Here is a 16,445-nt window from a genome sequence, read left to right as displayed (position 1 = left end):
AGGGCCAATCACAGGACTGCACAAGAGATATTTGCTCCTTGCCATTTAAAAGCAACAACTTGCCATTAATAATAATAAATATAATAATAATAATAATAATAAAAGGGGGCGCCTGGGTGGCTCAGTCTGTTGAGCATCTGACTTCAGTTCAGGTCGTGATCTCACAGTTCATGACTTTGAGCCCCACATTGGGCTCTGTGCTGACAAGGTCAGAGCCTGGAACCTGCTTTGGATTCTGTGTCTCCCTCTCTGTCTCTGTTCCCCTCCAGCTTGCGCTCTCTCAAAAATAAACATTTAAAAAAAATGTTTTTTATGTTTATTTATTTTTGAGAGAAAGGGAGAGTATGTGTGTGTGTGAGCAAGGGGAGGAGCAGAGAGAGAGGGAGACACAGAGTCCAAAGCAGGCTGTAGGCTCTGAGCGTTAGCACAGACCCCAATGCAGGACTCCAACCCACAAACCAGAACATCATGATGTGAGCTGAAGTTGGATGCTTAACCCACCAATACACCCAGGCACCACCCCCCTCCAAAAAAATTTTTTTTTAAAGTAACAACTTGCAAGATGTGATCTTTAATTGTTCCTTGAATTTATGGAGCAAACTCCAGTGGTATCCCTACGTTTTTAATAACAAATGAACAAACACTGTCTACCGTAGAGTGCCATGATTTATTTGATTAATCCCTCCTTGCTGGAAATTTCAGTCTTCCCAGTGTTCTGCTCTTACATGCAGAGCTGGGATAAATATCCTTGTACAAGTGCATGTATCTTTGTGCTCATTTTTTATTTCCCTAAAAATAACTTCTTACAGTGAGAGTTATTGGGGGAAAGGGATTGAACATCTGTAAGGTGGTCGAAACATTTTGTTAATTGGTTTCCAGAAAGAACAGCAACACAATAGTATCTCTTTTTATTGAACACCTTGCCAGTTTAAGATTTCTAACAACTTTGTAACTTGCTTCACATTTGTTCATTTTACCCTGGTCCCCTGTGGTTTGTTAGAGCTGAAACATACTTGAAATCCTCAAAAAGGAAAACACAAACACAAAAAAAGGGGGAGGGCCAGCTGTTCTCCAAACACTTGGGGGAAGGAAGCGAATACGTACATACCGAGGTCCTACTGTGAGTTAAGTTCAAATTGGGTGCTTGATAGGGGCATCTCCTTTAATTCTGTGGAGTTAGGCATTAGAATCCCTAGTGTCTTGGCTTACTGCGCTCTGGCCCTGGACCTTTAGCTCTCCTCCACTGGAATGTAAGTCCATGAGGACAGGGACCACCTCTCTCTTACTTACAGCAGATTCACACAGTCCATGACCTGTGGCAGGTGCTCAATAAATATCTGTCCAATGGACGATGAACTAAATTTGACGGTGATGGGGAGTCTGAGGGCTTGGGGGAGCAGTCGAGGATTGTGTTTTGGAGCATTTGTCGGAAGAATGCATGGTGCATGACTGGACCAGCTCTAGAAAAGCAAGATCAGTGGGCACCTGGGGAGCTGAGTAATAACCATCAGTACAGACTCCTACTGAGACTGTACCTCAGAAAATTGTACTAGGGAACCCTGTTTCCTGCTAGTTTATATTCGTTTATATGATTATTTCCTTGACATCATCCTCTGTATTACAGAGTGTCTTGTTTTGTTTTTAAATAACAAGAAGGTGTTATGAGTCTTGGTTTTACAAAATCCACTAGAGTTGCCCTCTTAGTTGGTGCCCCAGCACCGATGAGGCAGGTCATTGTCTCGGAGTCTTTGTGACCTGTTTTGGTTCTCCTGGGACACCTGGTATACAAAGTTGATCACTAGGGAGGAGGTTGATTCTTTGCATCAGTAACCCAGTGTAAAGAACCAGTATTCTCTTTAATTCCTTCTGCCCTAAGATTTACAGCTGGAAACATTAATGTGGACTGTGGTAGCTTCAACTGAGGCCTAAAAGCAGGGGAGGGGACCATCCCAGGCTTGGAGAACCAGGCTTGATATCAGGGTCCCTGAATCCCAGCTGAGTGGGTTTGATTTGGCAAGGCTGACGGCTAATGCTAGAAGCTCCTACAGCCCCCTGGCCCAGGGAGCAAAGTCCGGACCTCGGTGTTGAAGCCTGAGAGTACATGTACCAACCTCTGTACTTGATTTTGTAAGAGGCCATTGAGGAGATAGAAGTATGGCAGACCCTGTGGACAGCAGGGCTCTCCCCAGATAAACATAGAGGCTAGAAGGCTGGGCCTTTTGGATGGAGTGCTTGGAAAATTCTAAAAGAAGTAAAAACACCAAAAGGAAGATTTTATTTTCTGGATAGTAAGCCAGGTGGAGCTAATTACAAATACAAAAGCAAAAATTTACAAGATGTGACTTATAAATGTTTCCCAGATTTACGGATAAGACCATAATGGTTGCTCTTCTTCCCTCCCTCCCTCCCTTCCTACCTTGTTCTTTCTTTTTTGTTAAAGCTTATTTATTAATTTTGAGAGAGAGGGAGAGAGAGAGAATCCCAAGCAGGCTCCCTGCTGTCAGCACAAGCCTGACACGGGGCTCGAATCCCACAAACCGTGAGATCATGACCTGAGCTGAAATCAAGAGAGGCTTTAACTGACTGAGCCACCCAGTTGCCCCTGCACTTTTATTTTATTTTTAAATGTTTATTTATTTATTTTGAGAAAGAAAGATAGAGAGCAAGCAGGGGAGGGAGACAGAGAATCCCAAGCAGGCTCTGTGGCTGTCAGTTCAGAGCCCGACTTGGGGGCTTGAACTCACAAACTGTGAGATCATGACCTGAGCCAAAACCAAGAGTCACTTAACTGACTGTGAGCCACCCAGACACCCCTGAACTTTATTTAAAATAAAGTTAATTTTTTAAAATAATGGCTACCTTCAACTGTTCTTAGGTCTACCCTGGAAAGGGAATGCTTGTCCACAGTTGGACCCAAGTTTTACAGGAGACATTGACTGGCAGGGTCCAGCCATGGTGGTGGCTAATGGACCCATTCCTTCACTTATTAAACAAACATTTAATGATGTGTGTCAAGCAATTAACTAAGTGGTGGCGCACAGGACAACCCTAGTTCTTGCCCTGTGGAGCTTGCAGTCTGAGAAAGAAACAGATTAACTGAATAACTGCATGAGACAAAGTAAATAGCTCTGAAGTTTATAGTAAAGGCATCTGACCTAGCCTGGTTGTGGTGGTTAGGAAAGCTTTCCCTAAATAGGTGACCCTGGACCATATTTAGGCAGAAAGGGAAGGGAGATCACTACAGACAAAAGGAGTAGCCTCTGCAAAGATCCTGTGGTGGAAGGGAGTCTGGAAGAGTAAGCAAGACTCAAAGAAGGATAATGTGGCCAAGGCAGAGGAGCAAAGGGCAGAGTGGAGGAGGTGGAGTTGAGGAATTGAGGGGCGCAGGGCCACACAAGGTGCCTCTTAGGTCAGATTCAGGATCTTTGTCTTCCCTAGAGCAGTAAGAAACCTTTGAAAGCTTTAAGGAATTTGAGATGACATGGCCAGATTGTGTTTTGAACAGATTACTCTGCTTGTAGTGTCAAGAATAGATTGGAGCAGGGTTAGCGTGGAAGCAGAGACACAGACTGGAAGGCAACTCTAGTTGTTTATGCTAGAGATGGTAAGTTGGGGCCAGCGTGGTGGTGCTGGAGACAGAGTGGAAAGCTTGGAGGAGTCCCTAGGAGATCGAATTTACACGGCTTGGGGAAGGATGGGATGTAGCTGCGTGGAGGGTGGAGAGGAGCAGTAATAAGAAAACCCCCGGGTTTCAGGTTTGTGGAAGAGGACCAACTGAGTGCCATCCACTGATACAGGGACAGGTGTCCCTCATCAGAGACAGGAAACTGCAGGGGAAGTTGAGGTTCGGAGATACAGAGTCAATACCCTTTGTATAGCTCTCTTCTACCTGGAAATTTTCCTTAGGTGACTTGAAAGATTTGGTTTTGGTTTGAATGAAACTGTTCCCTTACCCCGGGGTTCTTTGAGCATAGTCTATAGACCACTTATATTAGAATCAACTGAGACATTAAGAATTCAGATTTCTGGGTGCCAGCATAAACCTCATGAACCTGAATCCCTGGAGCAGAGGCCAAGAAGTCTGTATTTTAACAAGATCACTAAGAGGTTGACTCCTATGCACAGTAAGGACTGAGAACAATCACCTTCTCTTTTTCTTCTCTGCTGTACTGTTCTCCCTGCCCACACCTTTCTGGGGCCAGCAGTAGCCATGAGACTATGTGCCCAAAGTTCTCAGTTCTGACCACTTGTCTTCTTGAACCTTCGAATTTAAGAAGACTTGTAAGACAAGGGGTTTTCTAAGGCAGTAAAAGAGAAGGCTAAAAAAGGAGCTGTTTGTATTAGCTGTAAACATACAAACAAGGTGCTGTATGTACAAGAAAGAAACAAGGTCTTCCCTCAAGAGGCTCCCACCCAGTGGGGGTGACGGACATGTAAACATTCAGAATACAATGCATATGTAGTACTTACTATGAGCCGGGCACTGTTTCCTTTCTTTTCTTTTATTTTTTAATTGTTTTTTTTGTTTAACGTTTATTTATTTTTGAGAGACAGAGAGAGACAGTGTGAGTGGGGGAAGGGCAGAGAGAGAGGGAAACACAGAACCCGAAGCAGGCTCCAGACTCCGAGTTGTCAGCACAGAGCCCGATGTGGGGCTCAAACCCACAGAGAGATCATGACCTGAACTGAAGCCGGGCGCTCAACTGACTGATCCACCCAGGCGCCCCAAGGAACTGTTTCGAGTGCTTTATATTTACTAATTTATTTAATCCTTATAACAACCTTCCAAGATAGGTTCTGTGTGACAATGGTGGTGATAAAAATATGTATTGAGGATCCCAAGAAGATAACTATGATGGGCTTCATGGAGGTGGATGAACCACAAAAGATGAGAAAAAGTGAAGTCCAAGAGGCATGGAGGACAGAGGAATCATCCAGTATGCACCATGCACAGAAATGTAAGACAACACGGTATATTTGGAAAATGAAAACAATTTAATGAAGTCTGGCATATAGGTGCATAAGGGCAAAGTGGCAAGGAGTATAGATGAAGAGAAGTTTGGCCAGATCATTAAAAATCCTTTTGCCATATTTCGGAGCTTGGGCTTTCTTTTGAATGCAAGAGAGGGCTTTCAGTTAGGAATGATATGATCAGTTTTGCATTTCACAAGATTCATGATGAAAGCAACGTGGAAAAGAAATTAGAAAGGAGTTGGACTGAAGATGAGAGGTTGGTGAGAGACAGGAAAACTTGAAATAGGAAAGAGGGAGTGAGAATGAAAATGGGGGTGGGTTGGAAGTTTCCATAGGAAGTAGAACTGATTAGACTTGATGATGGATTGGATGTGGAGAGGAGGGAGGAATGAGTTAAGGGCTATGGTCTGGGTTTCTAACCCACAGGTGAGGAGAGGTGCCCTGCACAGAAATATAGAGCCCAGGAGGAAGAGCAGAATTTAAAAGGGAAGATAACGTCCAGTGTTCTGTCCAGAAATCTCTGTGGATCACCTCAGCAGAATGACCTTGGGTGGCTCAAGGAGGGATCCTGCAGGTACTACCTCTAAGAGAGGAGATGGTCCAAGACAAGGGTAGTTCCACTAAATCCCTACAATGTAGTCAGGGAAGGTAATTCATTCAACCAACATTTTTTTTTTTAAAGAAAAAATGTTAATGTTTATTTATTTTTGAGAGAAAGAGAGTGTGATAGGGAAGGGGCAGAGAGACAGATCCCAAGCAGGCTCCGTGCTGACAGCAGAGAGCCCAATATGGGGCTGGAACTCACAAACTGTGAGATTATTACCTGAGCAGAAGTCAGATGCTTAACGGAATGAGCCACCCAGGTGCATCTCATTCAACCAACATTTAAAGAATACAACCTGTGTGCCAGGTTCTGTACTTGGTGATGAAAATAAAGGAGAGGCACCAGAAGAGTGACAAGGAGACAGACAAGTAAGTCGATCACATTGAGAGGCTGACTGGAGTAAGCCAACAACAGAAATCCGAAAAAGGAAAACTAATTTTTCATTTATTTTAAAATTACAGGGTACAAAAAAAAAAAAGATATCAAGCACAGAAAAGCACAGTCTGACCATCCAGAGAAAACCAAGTTAACAACCTGATGTATCTTTTCAAACTTTGTTCAGTACTTTATTTTTTAAAGACGGGCGCCCTCTCCTGTTTTGTGAAAGAAACAGTCGAATTTTTACTGGAGGCGGCTCGTCGCCGGGAAGGCTTTGCTGGCGCTGCTTTGAGGCCAGGATTTGAAGAATCGTATTTCAAAGGAGAAGACGACGGGAAAGGGCAAGGCATGATCCTCGCTTTCCACACAACCAAGCCACGCCTTAGCGAAGGACGTGACTTTGTACGCTCCGCGAAGAAAGGCGGGAGTCCGGAGAGCCACGATCAGCTGTGGCACCGGACGGAGACAGCGGGGGCGGAAGGGACGCCCTATCTGTTGGGGCGTGGCCTTATGACGCGATGTCACGTCTCCCTGTCTGATGTCCTATTGGTTCTCCATTACCGCCCTTTTCCGGGGCCGACAGACTGGCCGCAGGGGCCGGAAGTGGGGTAGCCCTCGGCTGCAGGGGCGGCGGTGTGGAAAACAGCGAATCTGGTGCTATTGTAGCTGGCCAGCTTCTCCATTCAGGCTCCATCCCGAGTTGAAGACCTCCAGGATTCTGATGACCTATGGAAGGGATCGGATCGTGAGTTATCCGGCGCAGATCCAAATAGCCTAGCCGCTGAGAGGCACCGGAAGCTTCGCCTCTAGGAGGAGTGGAGAAGGCTTGCCTTGGAAGAAGGAACCCATAGGGACTGCCCCCGGGGCGGAGCCCGCCGACCATGGCCACGCCCCCGGGGGCCGGTCCCGCGGCTCTGCGCTTCGCAGCCGCGGCCACCTGGCAAGTGGTGCGGGGACGCCGCGTGGAGCATTTCCCCCGGGTGTTAGAGTTTTTGCGATCACTGCGCGCTGCTGCCCCTGGCTTGGTTCGCTACCGCCACCATGAACGCCTGTGTATGGGTCTAAAGGCCAAGGTATTGGAGCCATTAGGAACTGGAAGACGGGAAAGGGGCGGGATGCGAGGGGACCAGACAGGGCCGACTGCTTGGCGTTGGGACTGGTTGGAAAAGGGCAGCTTGCCCTGAGATTCTGAGTTTAGTACCCTTCACAGGTAGTGGTGGAGCTGATCTTTCAGGGCCGGCCGTGGGCCCAAGTTCTGAATGCCCTACATCACCACTTCCCAGAGTCTGGACCTGTAGTGCGGGACCCGAAAGCTGTGAGTAATCCCTGGTACAGCCCTTTCCCGTTAACACGGTGCCACAAAGTGGCTTCTCCCGGCCACTGGATCCTGGTGACCCTAAGTTTTCTGCTTTTCCTTATCCTCAACAGACAAAGCAGGATCTGAGGAAGATCTCAGAGGCACAGAAAACCTTTTGCCAACAGGTGAAGCAACTAGCAGAGACCCCAGTGGACTTGGCTTCCAAGCTGCGGGTGAGACTGGCTGGTTTGGAAGCTGTTATGTGGCTAATTTCCCTAGCCCTCTTCTGACTTGCTTCTCTCCTCACTGCAGGAACTTGAACAAGAGTATGGGGAACCCTTTTTGGCTGCCATGGAAAAGCTGTTTTTTGAATACCTGTGTCAGCTGGAAAAAGCACTGCCTGCGTTGCAGGCACAGCAGGTTTTGTTGGGGCCAAATAAGGGCAGAGTGTGGGATGGTTGTATCAAGGACTGTGGTCTTCATGCCTCTCATTCTCTGCCCACAGCTTCAAGATGTGCTGAGCTGGATGCAGCCTGGAGTTTCTATCACTTCTTCTTTTGCCTTGAGCCAATATGGTGTGGACATGGGGTGGCCACTTCCAGGTACTAGGACCATCTGGGAGAACTAGGAACTTGAGGGTAGACTGGCCGGAGACCTTTTGAGATGGGCTATTTGAAGGGTTACATGGGCCTGAGGCATAAGAAACCAGATGGAGCTGTGTTACTATCTCTTATTTATAAGGAGCTTCATTTTCTTTTTCAGAGCGTTTGGTTACTGATTCAGTGAGCGTGACAGAGCCCATGGAGCAGAGTCCTCCTCAGCAACCAAATCTAGTACTTCATGATCCATCGCCAAAAGCCAGGCCTAGCTCATACCTTTCTCAGGGACTAGCCTCAAGGAAGAACCCAGAACCTTTGGCTGGCCACCACTTCAATCTGGCCCCTCTAGGCCGGCGAAGAATCCAGTCCCGATGGGCATCCACTAAGGGAGACCATAAGGAGCGCCCTACAGTCATGCTGTTCCCCTTTAGGAATCTGGGTTCACCAAGCCAGATCATATCTGAGCCTGAGAGCAGGGAAGAACATGAAACACACACGGCAGATCTGGCAGGTGCTGCGGGCATGAGAGCAGCTTCCACTGGAAAGTCTAAGAGTCCATCCCAGACCCTGGGGGGAAGAGCTCTGAAGGAGAACCCAGTTGACTTGTTTGCTTCAGAGAAAGAAGAGTGAGTGGTACAGTTGCTTCTCCCTGCAAACAGCCCATTCTTTGCCTGTTTTCCCGTTACCTTATCTTCTTTGCTTGCTCCCACTTCAGGAATTGCTTGGTTTGCCCCATGGACCCCCTGAGACTGTCATTATCACCTCCTAAGGCTAGGAAGCCAGGTAAGTATCTTGGGTCAGGAGCCAGCCTCCTCTCCTGGGGATTCTTCAGGGCCTGTTCACCTAGAAGGGTACTTTGACTCTGGTTTCCTTCTTGCAGTGTGTCCCCCATCTCTGTGCAGCTCTGTCATTACCATAGGGGACTTGGTTTTGGACTCTGATGAAGAAGAAAATGACCAGAGGGAAGGAAGGGTGAGTAGGAAGGAACAGAAAGCTGGGGAAGAGGATGAGCAGAACAAGACAGAGAAACCCCACATGCTCCAGAATATGGAGGGCTCAGGGAATAAGACGATGATAGGATCTCCCTGCTCCCTTCTCTGCAGGAGTCTCTGGAAAACTATCAGAAGACAAAGTTTGACACCTTGATCCCCACCTTCTATGAATACCTCCCTACTTCTGGCCCCAGTGCTGTGTCTGTCCCTCCCATGACCATGCAGACAGGTCTAGACACTTATGATAGGACCGGAATTCTCTCTGCACTCCACCTGTCTCCCTGAGCTCTACACACAGTTTAGTGGAAATAAAGTGGAAGCCCAGGTTTGGGTTCCCTGACTGCCTTGCTAAAATTACTTTGTAGTACTTGTTAATTAAGATTTGGATTTATTAAAATACTGTCTTGGTGTGAGAAAGGGGAATTAAGGCTTCTATAAAGTCAGTGTAGGTCATTCCTTAGAACTGGCTTCTCCAGGGCTAGAGGAATTCCTTTGCCTTTTTATTTCCGATGGAAAATGTTGTTCAGATGTGCCAAGAAGGGTTGATAGCCTGGAAGAGAAATTTCCCTTTGCTATTCTAAAAATATCTATGTGCCCTGATACCAGAATGTACTTTGTAAATTCTCATGCTGCCAGGTTACCTGGGGGTGGTGGCACTGAAATGGAGATACTTCATGGAAAAATACTCCCTGCCTTTGACTCTACTGGGTCAGTGCCAATCCCACTTCCACTTGTCCCGGAGAAGCACCCAGATGCCAGCCTTGTGCAGAAAGATACAGAATCTCTTATAGTCATTGGGATCTCTTTATTGAGATACTTAAAATACATCAACATTTCTGAGCTTTTTAGGTGTTCAAAGATACTATTTAATGAAGTTCATTAACAAAACATGATATCAGGAGAGTAACTCGTCCAGACCAAGGCCATATTAAACACTTAGGCAGGAGTCATTATCTTTTCCTTTCCATAATCTTCCAGATGCTGCGTCCCCAGATTTGCATTTGATTACCTTACTTCATTTTCTCAGCCTGCTTTCCTTGCTTCCTCCCCAGTGAGTACCCTGGGCATTTTGTGCGTACAGAGTACAGATTTATTGCAGAAGCCCTCAGGAGTAAGGCAACAGGAAATAACCGAGTGATAAATAGCCATAGTAGCTGGCGTGTGTGAGGAGCCCATCGGGAGGCCCTGTGCTAGGCTGCTAGTGCTTTGAGAGGGCACAGCTGCTCAGGTCTAGCTGTCATCACTGAAGATTGGATTCACCTGCTGGGTGACTCGGATAAAGGTGGTTCTCCGGCTCAACTCCTTCAGTTTAGCTGCTCCCACGTAGGTACATGTGGAACGGATGCCTCCAAGGATGTCTCGGATGGTATGGTCCACATCCCCTTTAAAGGGCACCTCCACTGTCTTTCCCTCTGAGGCCCTTAGAGGAGGAAAAACTTTCTAACCTTTTCTTTTTGGATTTCTTAAGCCCAACAGCACCGCCCCAGTCTCTAGCATTTAGCCCCAGTTCACCACTTTTCCTCCAAGAATGTACCAAGCATCTCCCAGCAGCCAGCAGTTCTGCCACCACCCTGCTTAGTCACAATTTCCAGGAACCCTCAGCTCCTGGACCTCTGCACATACCTGTATTCAGCCACACCCCCAGCATACTTCTTCATGGCCATTTCAGAACTCATCCCATAGAAGAGCTTGTACTTCTTGCCATCCCTCTCGATGAGCTCACCACCTGACTCATTGTGCCCAGCCAGCATGCCACCCAGCATCACAAAGTCAGCTCCTGCCCCTGCCAGCATCAACAAGGGGAAAAGAGAATTGAATCTGGCCCACGCGCCCATATGCCCACCCCTGGAAGCAACTCACGCCAAATTCTCAGTCCTGACAATGATTCTAATATCTTCCTGGTTTTGTTTCCCTAGCTGACCCACAACCCACACAGGCCTGCTCTGCTCTGGCCTCTACTCCTCAGTGAGCCTGATTTCCCCAAGAATTTAAAAAGAGCCTCTGGAGATTCCGTGCCTGGGTTTTGCTTTTTTTTTTTTTTTTTTTTTTTTGCTGCTTTTACCATCTGGTCATTTCTTTGTACTATGTGCAGCTAAACAAGAGACTCCAAGTGTCCTAGGGGTAAAGGTCTCTAACTTTAGTCCAACAGTCTGAGGGATGCTACAGATGGACCTGGCATGCTGTGCAGTCTGTATCAGAGTCTCAGGGTTTCCCCTGCTGGCTTGCCCCAGGTGACACCATGGGCTTCAGGGTCATTAGTTCATATTGTCAAAAAATCTGAACGGCTTTCTCAGCCTTTCCAAGCCTGATCCTTGGCCCTCAGAGGTGACTTATCCTCTTCTACAGGACCCTCCGTCCACACTCTCCCAGCACCCTTACCGAAAGCCTTGGCCACATCCCCTGGACAGCTGCAGCCTCCATCCTGCAAAGTGAAGAGCACTGTGAAGAGATAACGTGGATTTCCCAAGTACTAGGAGCGATGTCCCCATGGCCCACCTCAAAGCTGACGGGAACCCGGGAGTTCTGATCCACCGCTACCACAGCCTCCACAGCCAGCAGAACACTCAGCTGTCTGGCAGCCTCATTCCCTCCCCTGCCCTTGGCCTTACTGAAATGATGTGGCCTTTGAGGCCATGAGCAGCATCTGCACACTCCATCACTGCACTGAGCTGTGGATACCCCACTCCAGTTTTCTTCCGAGTGGTGCACACGGAACCTGAGAAGAACATAATGAAAAGAGTAGCGTGCTCCACAGGCGTTCGCCACTGGAGAGGTAGCCAGTGGCCCCCTCATGAACCAACTTACCTGGTCCTATTCCTACTTTGATGATGTCAGCCCCAGAGAGGATCAGCTCTTCCACCATCTCTCCTGTTACCACATTCCCTGCCTGAGACAGAGCAATCAAAACAGAGCACTCTTGGGGTTGGAAACGAGAGGAGGCTGCGCGCTTTCATATACGGTATGCTTGGACCATGACCTTCCAACAGTATTACAAAGAGGGTACCTAGGGTCCCTCTACTGGGAACGAACTCTGCTTCCCAAGCTGAGGTAAGGAGGTGAGTGGCCAGTGGCGCTGTTGCACTAGGGTGAAGTTGGGGTACAACTGGACCAAGGCCAAAGCTGATTTACAGTAGATTTATCTCCCCGTCCCTGCCAAGAGACCCAAACATATCCTGTCCTTCATCTGTTACATCATAAAATCTCTGGCTTCAGGCAAAGGGGAAAACGTGATATAAGCTAAATACCCATTTGCACAGCTCTATTTATTTTTGGTGGACGGTACAGAGAGACCCCTTGATGCTGTGGAGAAAATAAGGCCTTGTTATCACTCCCCAAAGCTTGTAAAAAAAAAAAATTAATAAAACTTATTTTCATGCGACTCCTTTAATACGATTCTAGTACGTGTCCACTTCAGTGGACACCATAGGTGGGCACAAGGCATGTGAAAAGGGACAGAGATAACTGCACTAACCAATCTATACATTTTAAGTGTGGGACCATGGATGATCACCCAGAGCCATGATTAAGCGGTCTAGGAAAATCAAAATGCAACGGAGGAGAAATGATGTAACAAAATGGGAGTGTCAGGAAAGAGTGGGAGGAAGAGGAACATACCAACTACAGAGTAATAGAAACATACCATAATAGTGTGTTTGGGGAAGCGCTTCCGTACATCCTTTACAAACTCCACAAAGTGCTCAGAGTAGCCATTTGCCACGTCCAGGCATATATATTTCACTTGGGGAACAGCTTCCAGGATCTGTTCCAGTTGCTCAAAGTCAGAAGAGCCCATGCCTGAGCTGGCAGCCAAATGCTGTGAGAGAAACAGAGCCATTGGCATGGGAGGCATGAGACAGTCTGTGGCATGTCACAAAAGACCCAGTGAGGAGCCGGCAGGCTGGGAAGGTGAGGGTTAGTCCTCAGAAAGCCAAACAGAGATTCCTAGAAGGGCTCCTGGGTGGCTCAGTCGGTTAAATGTCCAACTCTTGATTTTGGCTCGGGCCATGATCTCACGGTTTGTGAGATCAAGCCCCACGTTGGATCCTGCATTGACAGCGTGGAGCCTGCTTGGGATTCTCTCTCTCTCTCTCTCTCTCTCTCTCTGCCCCTCCCCGACTCATGCACACCCATGTGCTCTCTCTCTCAAACAAACAAAAGATTCCTGGAAAACTGGGATGAAGAAGGGACCAGGAAAAGACTAAGATTACCTGAAGACAGTCAGGATTCTGGCTAGCAAAGTCTTTCCACTGCTCGAGGCTGTAGTGTTTATGGACAGCTGTGAAGAGGGAGAACTGGGGAGAAGAAAGAGTCATCAAAAAGGAGAGAACTAGCAACTCTTTTTCTAGACATAGACCTTTATAGTAAGTATTCTCTCTGAGGAAGAAAATGAACTTTGGAAAGCAACTTGAAGAAGCCACTGGTTGAGTTGGGTTTAGTTTAGCCCTTATTCTCCCTATAAATAACCAGCAGGGCATTTTGTCATAAGCTAGTGCTTGTCTGACACCCTGACCCAAGTACTAAGTCATCTGGACTGGATTTCACCTGTCAGAAGATACAGGGGCTTCTGACTTAAAAGGTGACAGAGACGAGCTGTTGCTGCAGTGGAACAAGCAGCAGACAAGAACATAACCATGAAGAGGGTGGACGGAGCCAGTGTCTGCCTGCACAGACTCAGCCCCTCCTCCTATGGTAACTCAGTACTGAATAAACCTAGTTTTTGGTATCTTCTGGTCCAATAATTCAGTGAGTCTAAATATTCACAAGAGGTCAGACCTTAATGGAGCCAGTAAAGTGCTACCCCATTCTTTCTCCATCTCCACTGGAGTAAAGGACAAATTTTCTGGAGACACGGACCAACCTAAAAAGTCTATTTCATTCCATCTATTTCGGTCAACCAAGTTTAAGGATACAATTAACTCCTCAGACTTGTATTCCCTAGGTCATCAAATTGCAAACAATATCCCAATGCTTTGAGAAAGGCATTCAAAGACAGCTGTGAATACTGGTACTTGTGCTTTAAAGGTCCAGACATGCAAATAGACAAGAGCAGTTGACAGAGACAACCCAAATCTTGCAACTGATAAGAAATCCAAGGAAGTCATGTATCAGCCAGCAGTAAGGACATATTATTGCTATACTTAACTCATCAACACTACCTCGCTAAAGCTGGTATTGAATTCCGTTTTCTCAGCAACACTCTGCTATCAACATGCTGATACATAAAGAAAAATCACCCTAGAAGGTCAGTAGACCTTGGAGATATACTGATATAGTGTGACATGATGAGCACATCCAATTATGTACCGAGCTAGAGATCTAGAAGAAAGACGCTTATATCCAACTTTATGATTACTGTGAAACTTGGCTCTGTTGCTAAAACCTGATTTCTTTAGCACTCATCAGCATTACTGAAAAGCCAGTCTCAACATAAAGCATTAAAACAGTCCCCACAAAGTCCATGTATTATAGCATGTCTGTTAATGCTGAATTCAGAGTTACTATTCCTCAACTCTATTGGGCAGAACAGGCGGACAATGGACAACAAGAAGATTCCTAAGCAGTTAGTGAATGACAACAGCAAAAAAGTACTAAAACTGTATAACTATCAACTTCAGAGAAGTGACAACAGACATTCCACAAAGACTTACAGCAATCAAAAATAGAGAAAGGGAGATGAAGTCCTTAAGGCTAACAGAGCCACAAGCAGCAGCAGAATCCATCAATCAGGGCTACATAGATTAACCAGAAGAATGCATATGTTCCTTGAGTGCCCAGAATAACTATCTACCTTTTCAGCTACAAGTATAGAGGCAGGTAATATTACTGATGGGAGCAGCATCTTCTATTTTCAAAGTGAACAATAACCTGTGTGTAAGAAAAACACATTAAAAAAAAAACAACAACACATTCCATTTTGAGCACAGGAATTCCCAGGAACCTAGGATTCAAAGAAGAGGAAGATTAAAAAATAAAAATTAAAAAAGGATAGCATATATAAAAGAAAGAAAATTAGTAAGCTGCTTCTCTAGGATCTTCTAGCTAGGAATTTTTGAATGCTCACACTGTATTTAGTTTCTGGACTAAAACAGTGAATATTTAGTGTCCTGAACAATGGTGTAACTGGAAGGATGAATGTGATTTGGAGGGGGTGACCTGGGTGGTGGAAAAAGTTGGCAGGGTGTATATAAACTGCTGGTCAGAACAAAAGTGAAAGTTATCTATCAAAAAAATGGGGGGAAACTTAGCTTTGAATCTTACTATTTCAGGCATGCCTTTGAACTTATAAAGAGCATTAGTATTGGAGAAAATGGATAAAATAGTAAGTTGAAACATCCTGTTACTTGCCAGAGAGCTGACTTGGGGTGGGGGTGGGGGTGGGGATGCAGGTACCTCTGCAGTCAGCCCATATAACTGGACACCAGTGAGGAACCTGCATGAGGGAAGTCCTACCTTACAGAGAACCTTGGCCATCTCAAAGGTGCCCACAGTATCCATATTAGCAGCAATGATGGGGATCCCAGTATACATCTGCTTTGAGTTCCGAAATGAAAAGGATCTTGTGAGATCCACCTGCAGATATGAACAGGAAACTGAGCATTTTATTCATCAAGTAAATGAGTACTGCAGGAGGACAAGAACTAGGACTCTTTCTCAGTACTGGCCCATCTGGAGCTTGGGGTCAAGTGCAACTAGGAAAGCAGTCTCACCTCACTTCGAGACTTAAGGGTACTGCGTTTGGGCCTCAACAAGACATCCTTGAAGTCCAGTTTGACGTCGTTATCGATGTGAGGCATGGCAGGGACCTCGGGATAGCGACCAATCTGAGAGCTGGAAGGTAGGGAAAGTCAGGAGGGGGGAGCTGAACCAATTTCCCCATAGGCCTTAATGCCCTCTTAGAGCTAACTGCATAACTCATCTCTCTCCTTGCTTAAATTGTGGAAGGTCAGTGCACTGGCTGAAGCTCATTGACTGTCATCTCATCTGTCTCATGGTTACAATTACCCGGTATCTCCATCCCAGGTACCAGTTGTTGGGGAGAAGAATTGGGATGGAGTCTTGAGAGACCCTAAAAATGTGTATTCCTTCCCCCCACTACTCTTCCTTCTCCCACCCTTGCAAAGAGCAATTTGGGGTAAGAGGCTGATTTGGGGGTGAGAAGAAATAGGGGGTTCCCACAACTAGTTTCCGGAATAGGGGTACTCACTTCCTGTCGCCGTGGCACAGGTGGCAGTTGACCAAAGTCGCCCTTGCTTAGCAACTAGGCTCGTGAAGCCCCGCTGAGCCTTGTAGGCCACGCCAACAGGTTCCGCTAATTGCCGGCGAAAAGGATTAACTGAGGCATTCTATTTTCGGCGGTGGCCGTGCGAGGCCTTCTGGGTAACAGAGTTCACACACCGAGGTTGCCGTTGGACCCTAGGGGCGGGAGACTACGATTCCCAGGATGGGACGCGCGGAGCTGTCCCCTGGCATGATGGGAGTAGTTCGTTCCGCTCCCCGCTTTCGAAGCCCTGGCTCGCTAGGGACTCTAAGTATCGCGGAGGTATCATCTCTGCCGTAACGAAACCACCGCCTTCTTTTTATTTACGACACCACCAAAACCA

The 16,445-nt window shown here is 46.7% G+C and overlaps 2 protein-coding genes across 7 annotated transcripts; one reads left to right on the top strand and one right to left on the bottom strand.

The window, feature by feature from the left end:
• Positions 1 to 6,540: 6,540 nt before the first annotated feature.
• TINF2 (TERF1 interacting nuclear factor 2) lies at positions 6,541 to 11,459 on the top strand. Of its 3 annotated transcripts, none has more exons than XM_060619326.3 (9): positions 6,541 to 7,029; positions 7,167 to 7,271; positions 7,385 to 7,486; positions 7,566 to 7,673; positions 7,759 to 7,855; positions 8,016 to 8,478; positions 8,568 to 8,635; positions 8,733 to 8,824; positions 11,191 to 11,459. In XM_060619326.3, exons 1-9 carry the CDS (start codon positions 6,838 to 6,840, stop codon positions 11,275 to 11,277), a joined length of 1,314 nt encoding a protein of 437 aa, XP_060475309.1. In that variant the 5' UTR covers positions 6,541 to 6,837; the 3' UTR covers positions 11,278 to 11,459. The 3 variants fall into 3 exon arrangements, with proteins under 3 accessions (XP_060475309.1, XP_060475308.1, XP_060475311.1); XM_060619325.3 differs by lacking the exon at positions 11,191 to 11,459 and adding an exon at positions 8,956 to 9,184; XM_060619328.3 differs by lacking the exon at positions 8,733 to 8,824.
• GMPR2 (guanosine monophosphate reductase 2) lies at positions 9,630 to 16,307 on the bottom strand. Of its 4 annotated transcripts, XM_060619331.3 has the most exons (10): positions 16,049 to 16,307; positions 15,552 to 15,672; positions 15,295 to 15,414; positions 13,053 to 13,136; positions 12,485 to 12,658; positions 11,650 to 11,731; positions 11,454 to 11,560; positions 11,224 to 11,266; positions 10,468 to 10,627; positions 9,630 to 10,264 (listed from the first exon to the last, which is right to left on the bottom strand). In XM_060619331.3, exons 2-10 carry the CDS (start codon positions 15,636 to 15,638, stop codon positions 10,075 to 10,077), a joined length of 1,047 nt encoding a protein of 348 aa, XP_060475314.1. In that variant the 5' UTR covers positions 15,639 to 15,672; positions 16,049 to 16,307; the 3' UTR covers positions 9,630 to 10,074. The 4 variants fall into 4 exon arrangements, with proteins under 4 accessions (XP_060475314.1, XP_060475315.1, XP_060475317.1 ...); XM_060619332.3 differs by lacking the exon at positions 15,295 to 15,414; XM_060619334.2 differs by lacking the exons at positions 15,552 to 15,672; positions 16,049 to 16,307 and adding an exon at positions 14,633 to 14,709 and having other exon boundaries at positions 15,295 to 15,407.
• Between the last annotated feature and the right edge of the window lie 138 nt (positions 16,308 to 16,445).

Source organism: Panthera onca, chromosome B3 (genome assembly GCF_046562875.1).
Source record: "Panthera onca isolate mPanOnc1 chromosome B3, mPanOnc1 haplotype 2, whole genome shotgun sequence".
Taxonomy (NCBI): Eukaryota; Metazoa; Chordata; class Mammalia; order Carnivora; family Felidae; genus Panthera; species Panthera onca.
This window is presented reverse-complemented; position numbering and strand designations above follow the sequence as displayed.

What these genes read in the sequence shown, in the direction of transcription:
- GMPR2 (XM_060619331.3), bottom strand. Translation starts at nt 15,638, where the DNA reads ATGCCTCACATCGATAACGACGTCAAACTGGACTTCAAGGATGTCTTG. An exon ending in CAAAGTAGGAATAGGACCAG is followed by an intron (nt 11,561 to 11,649) that starts GTAAGTTGGTTC and finishes TGTTCTTCTCAG; the next exon opens with GTTCCGTGTGCACCACTCGG. An exon ending in GGATGTGGCCAAGGCTTTCG is followed by an intron (nt 10,628 to 11,223) that starts GTAAGGGTGCTG and finishes TGATGCTGGCAG; the next exon opens with GGGCAGGAGCTGACTTTGTG.
- TINF2 (XM_060619325.3), top strand. Translation starts at nt 6,838, where the DNA reads ATGGCCACGCCCCCGGGGGCCGGTCCCGCGGCTCTGCGCTTCGCAGCC. An exon ending in TAGTGCGGGACCCGAAAGCT is followed by an intron (nt 7,272 to 7,384) that starts GTGAGTAATCCC and finishes TATCCTCAACAG; the next exon opens with ACAAAGCAGGATCTGAGGAA. An exon ending in CTGCGTTGCAGGCACAGCAG is followed by an intron (nt 7,674 to 7,758) that starts GTTTTGTTGGGG and finishes CTCTGCCCACAG; the next exon opens with CTTCAAGATGTGCTGAGCTG.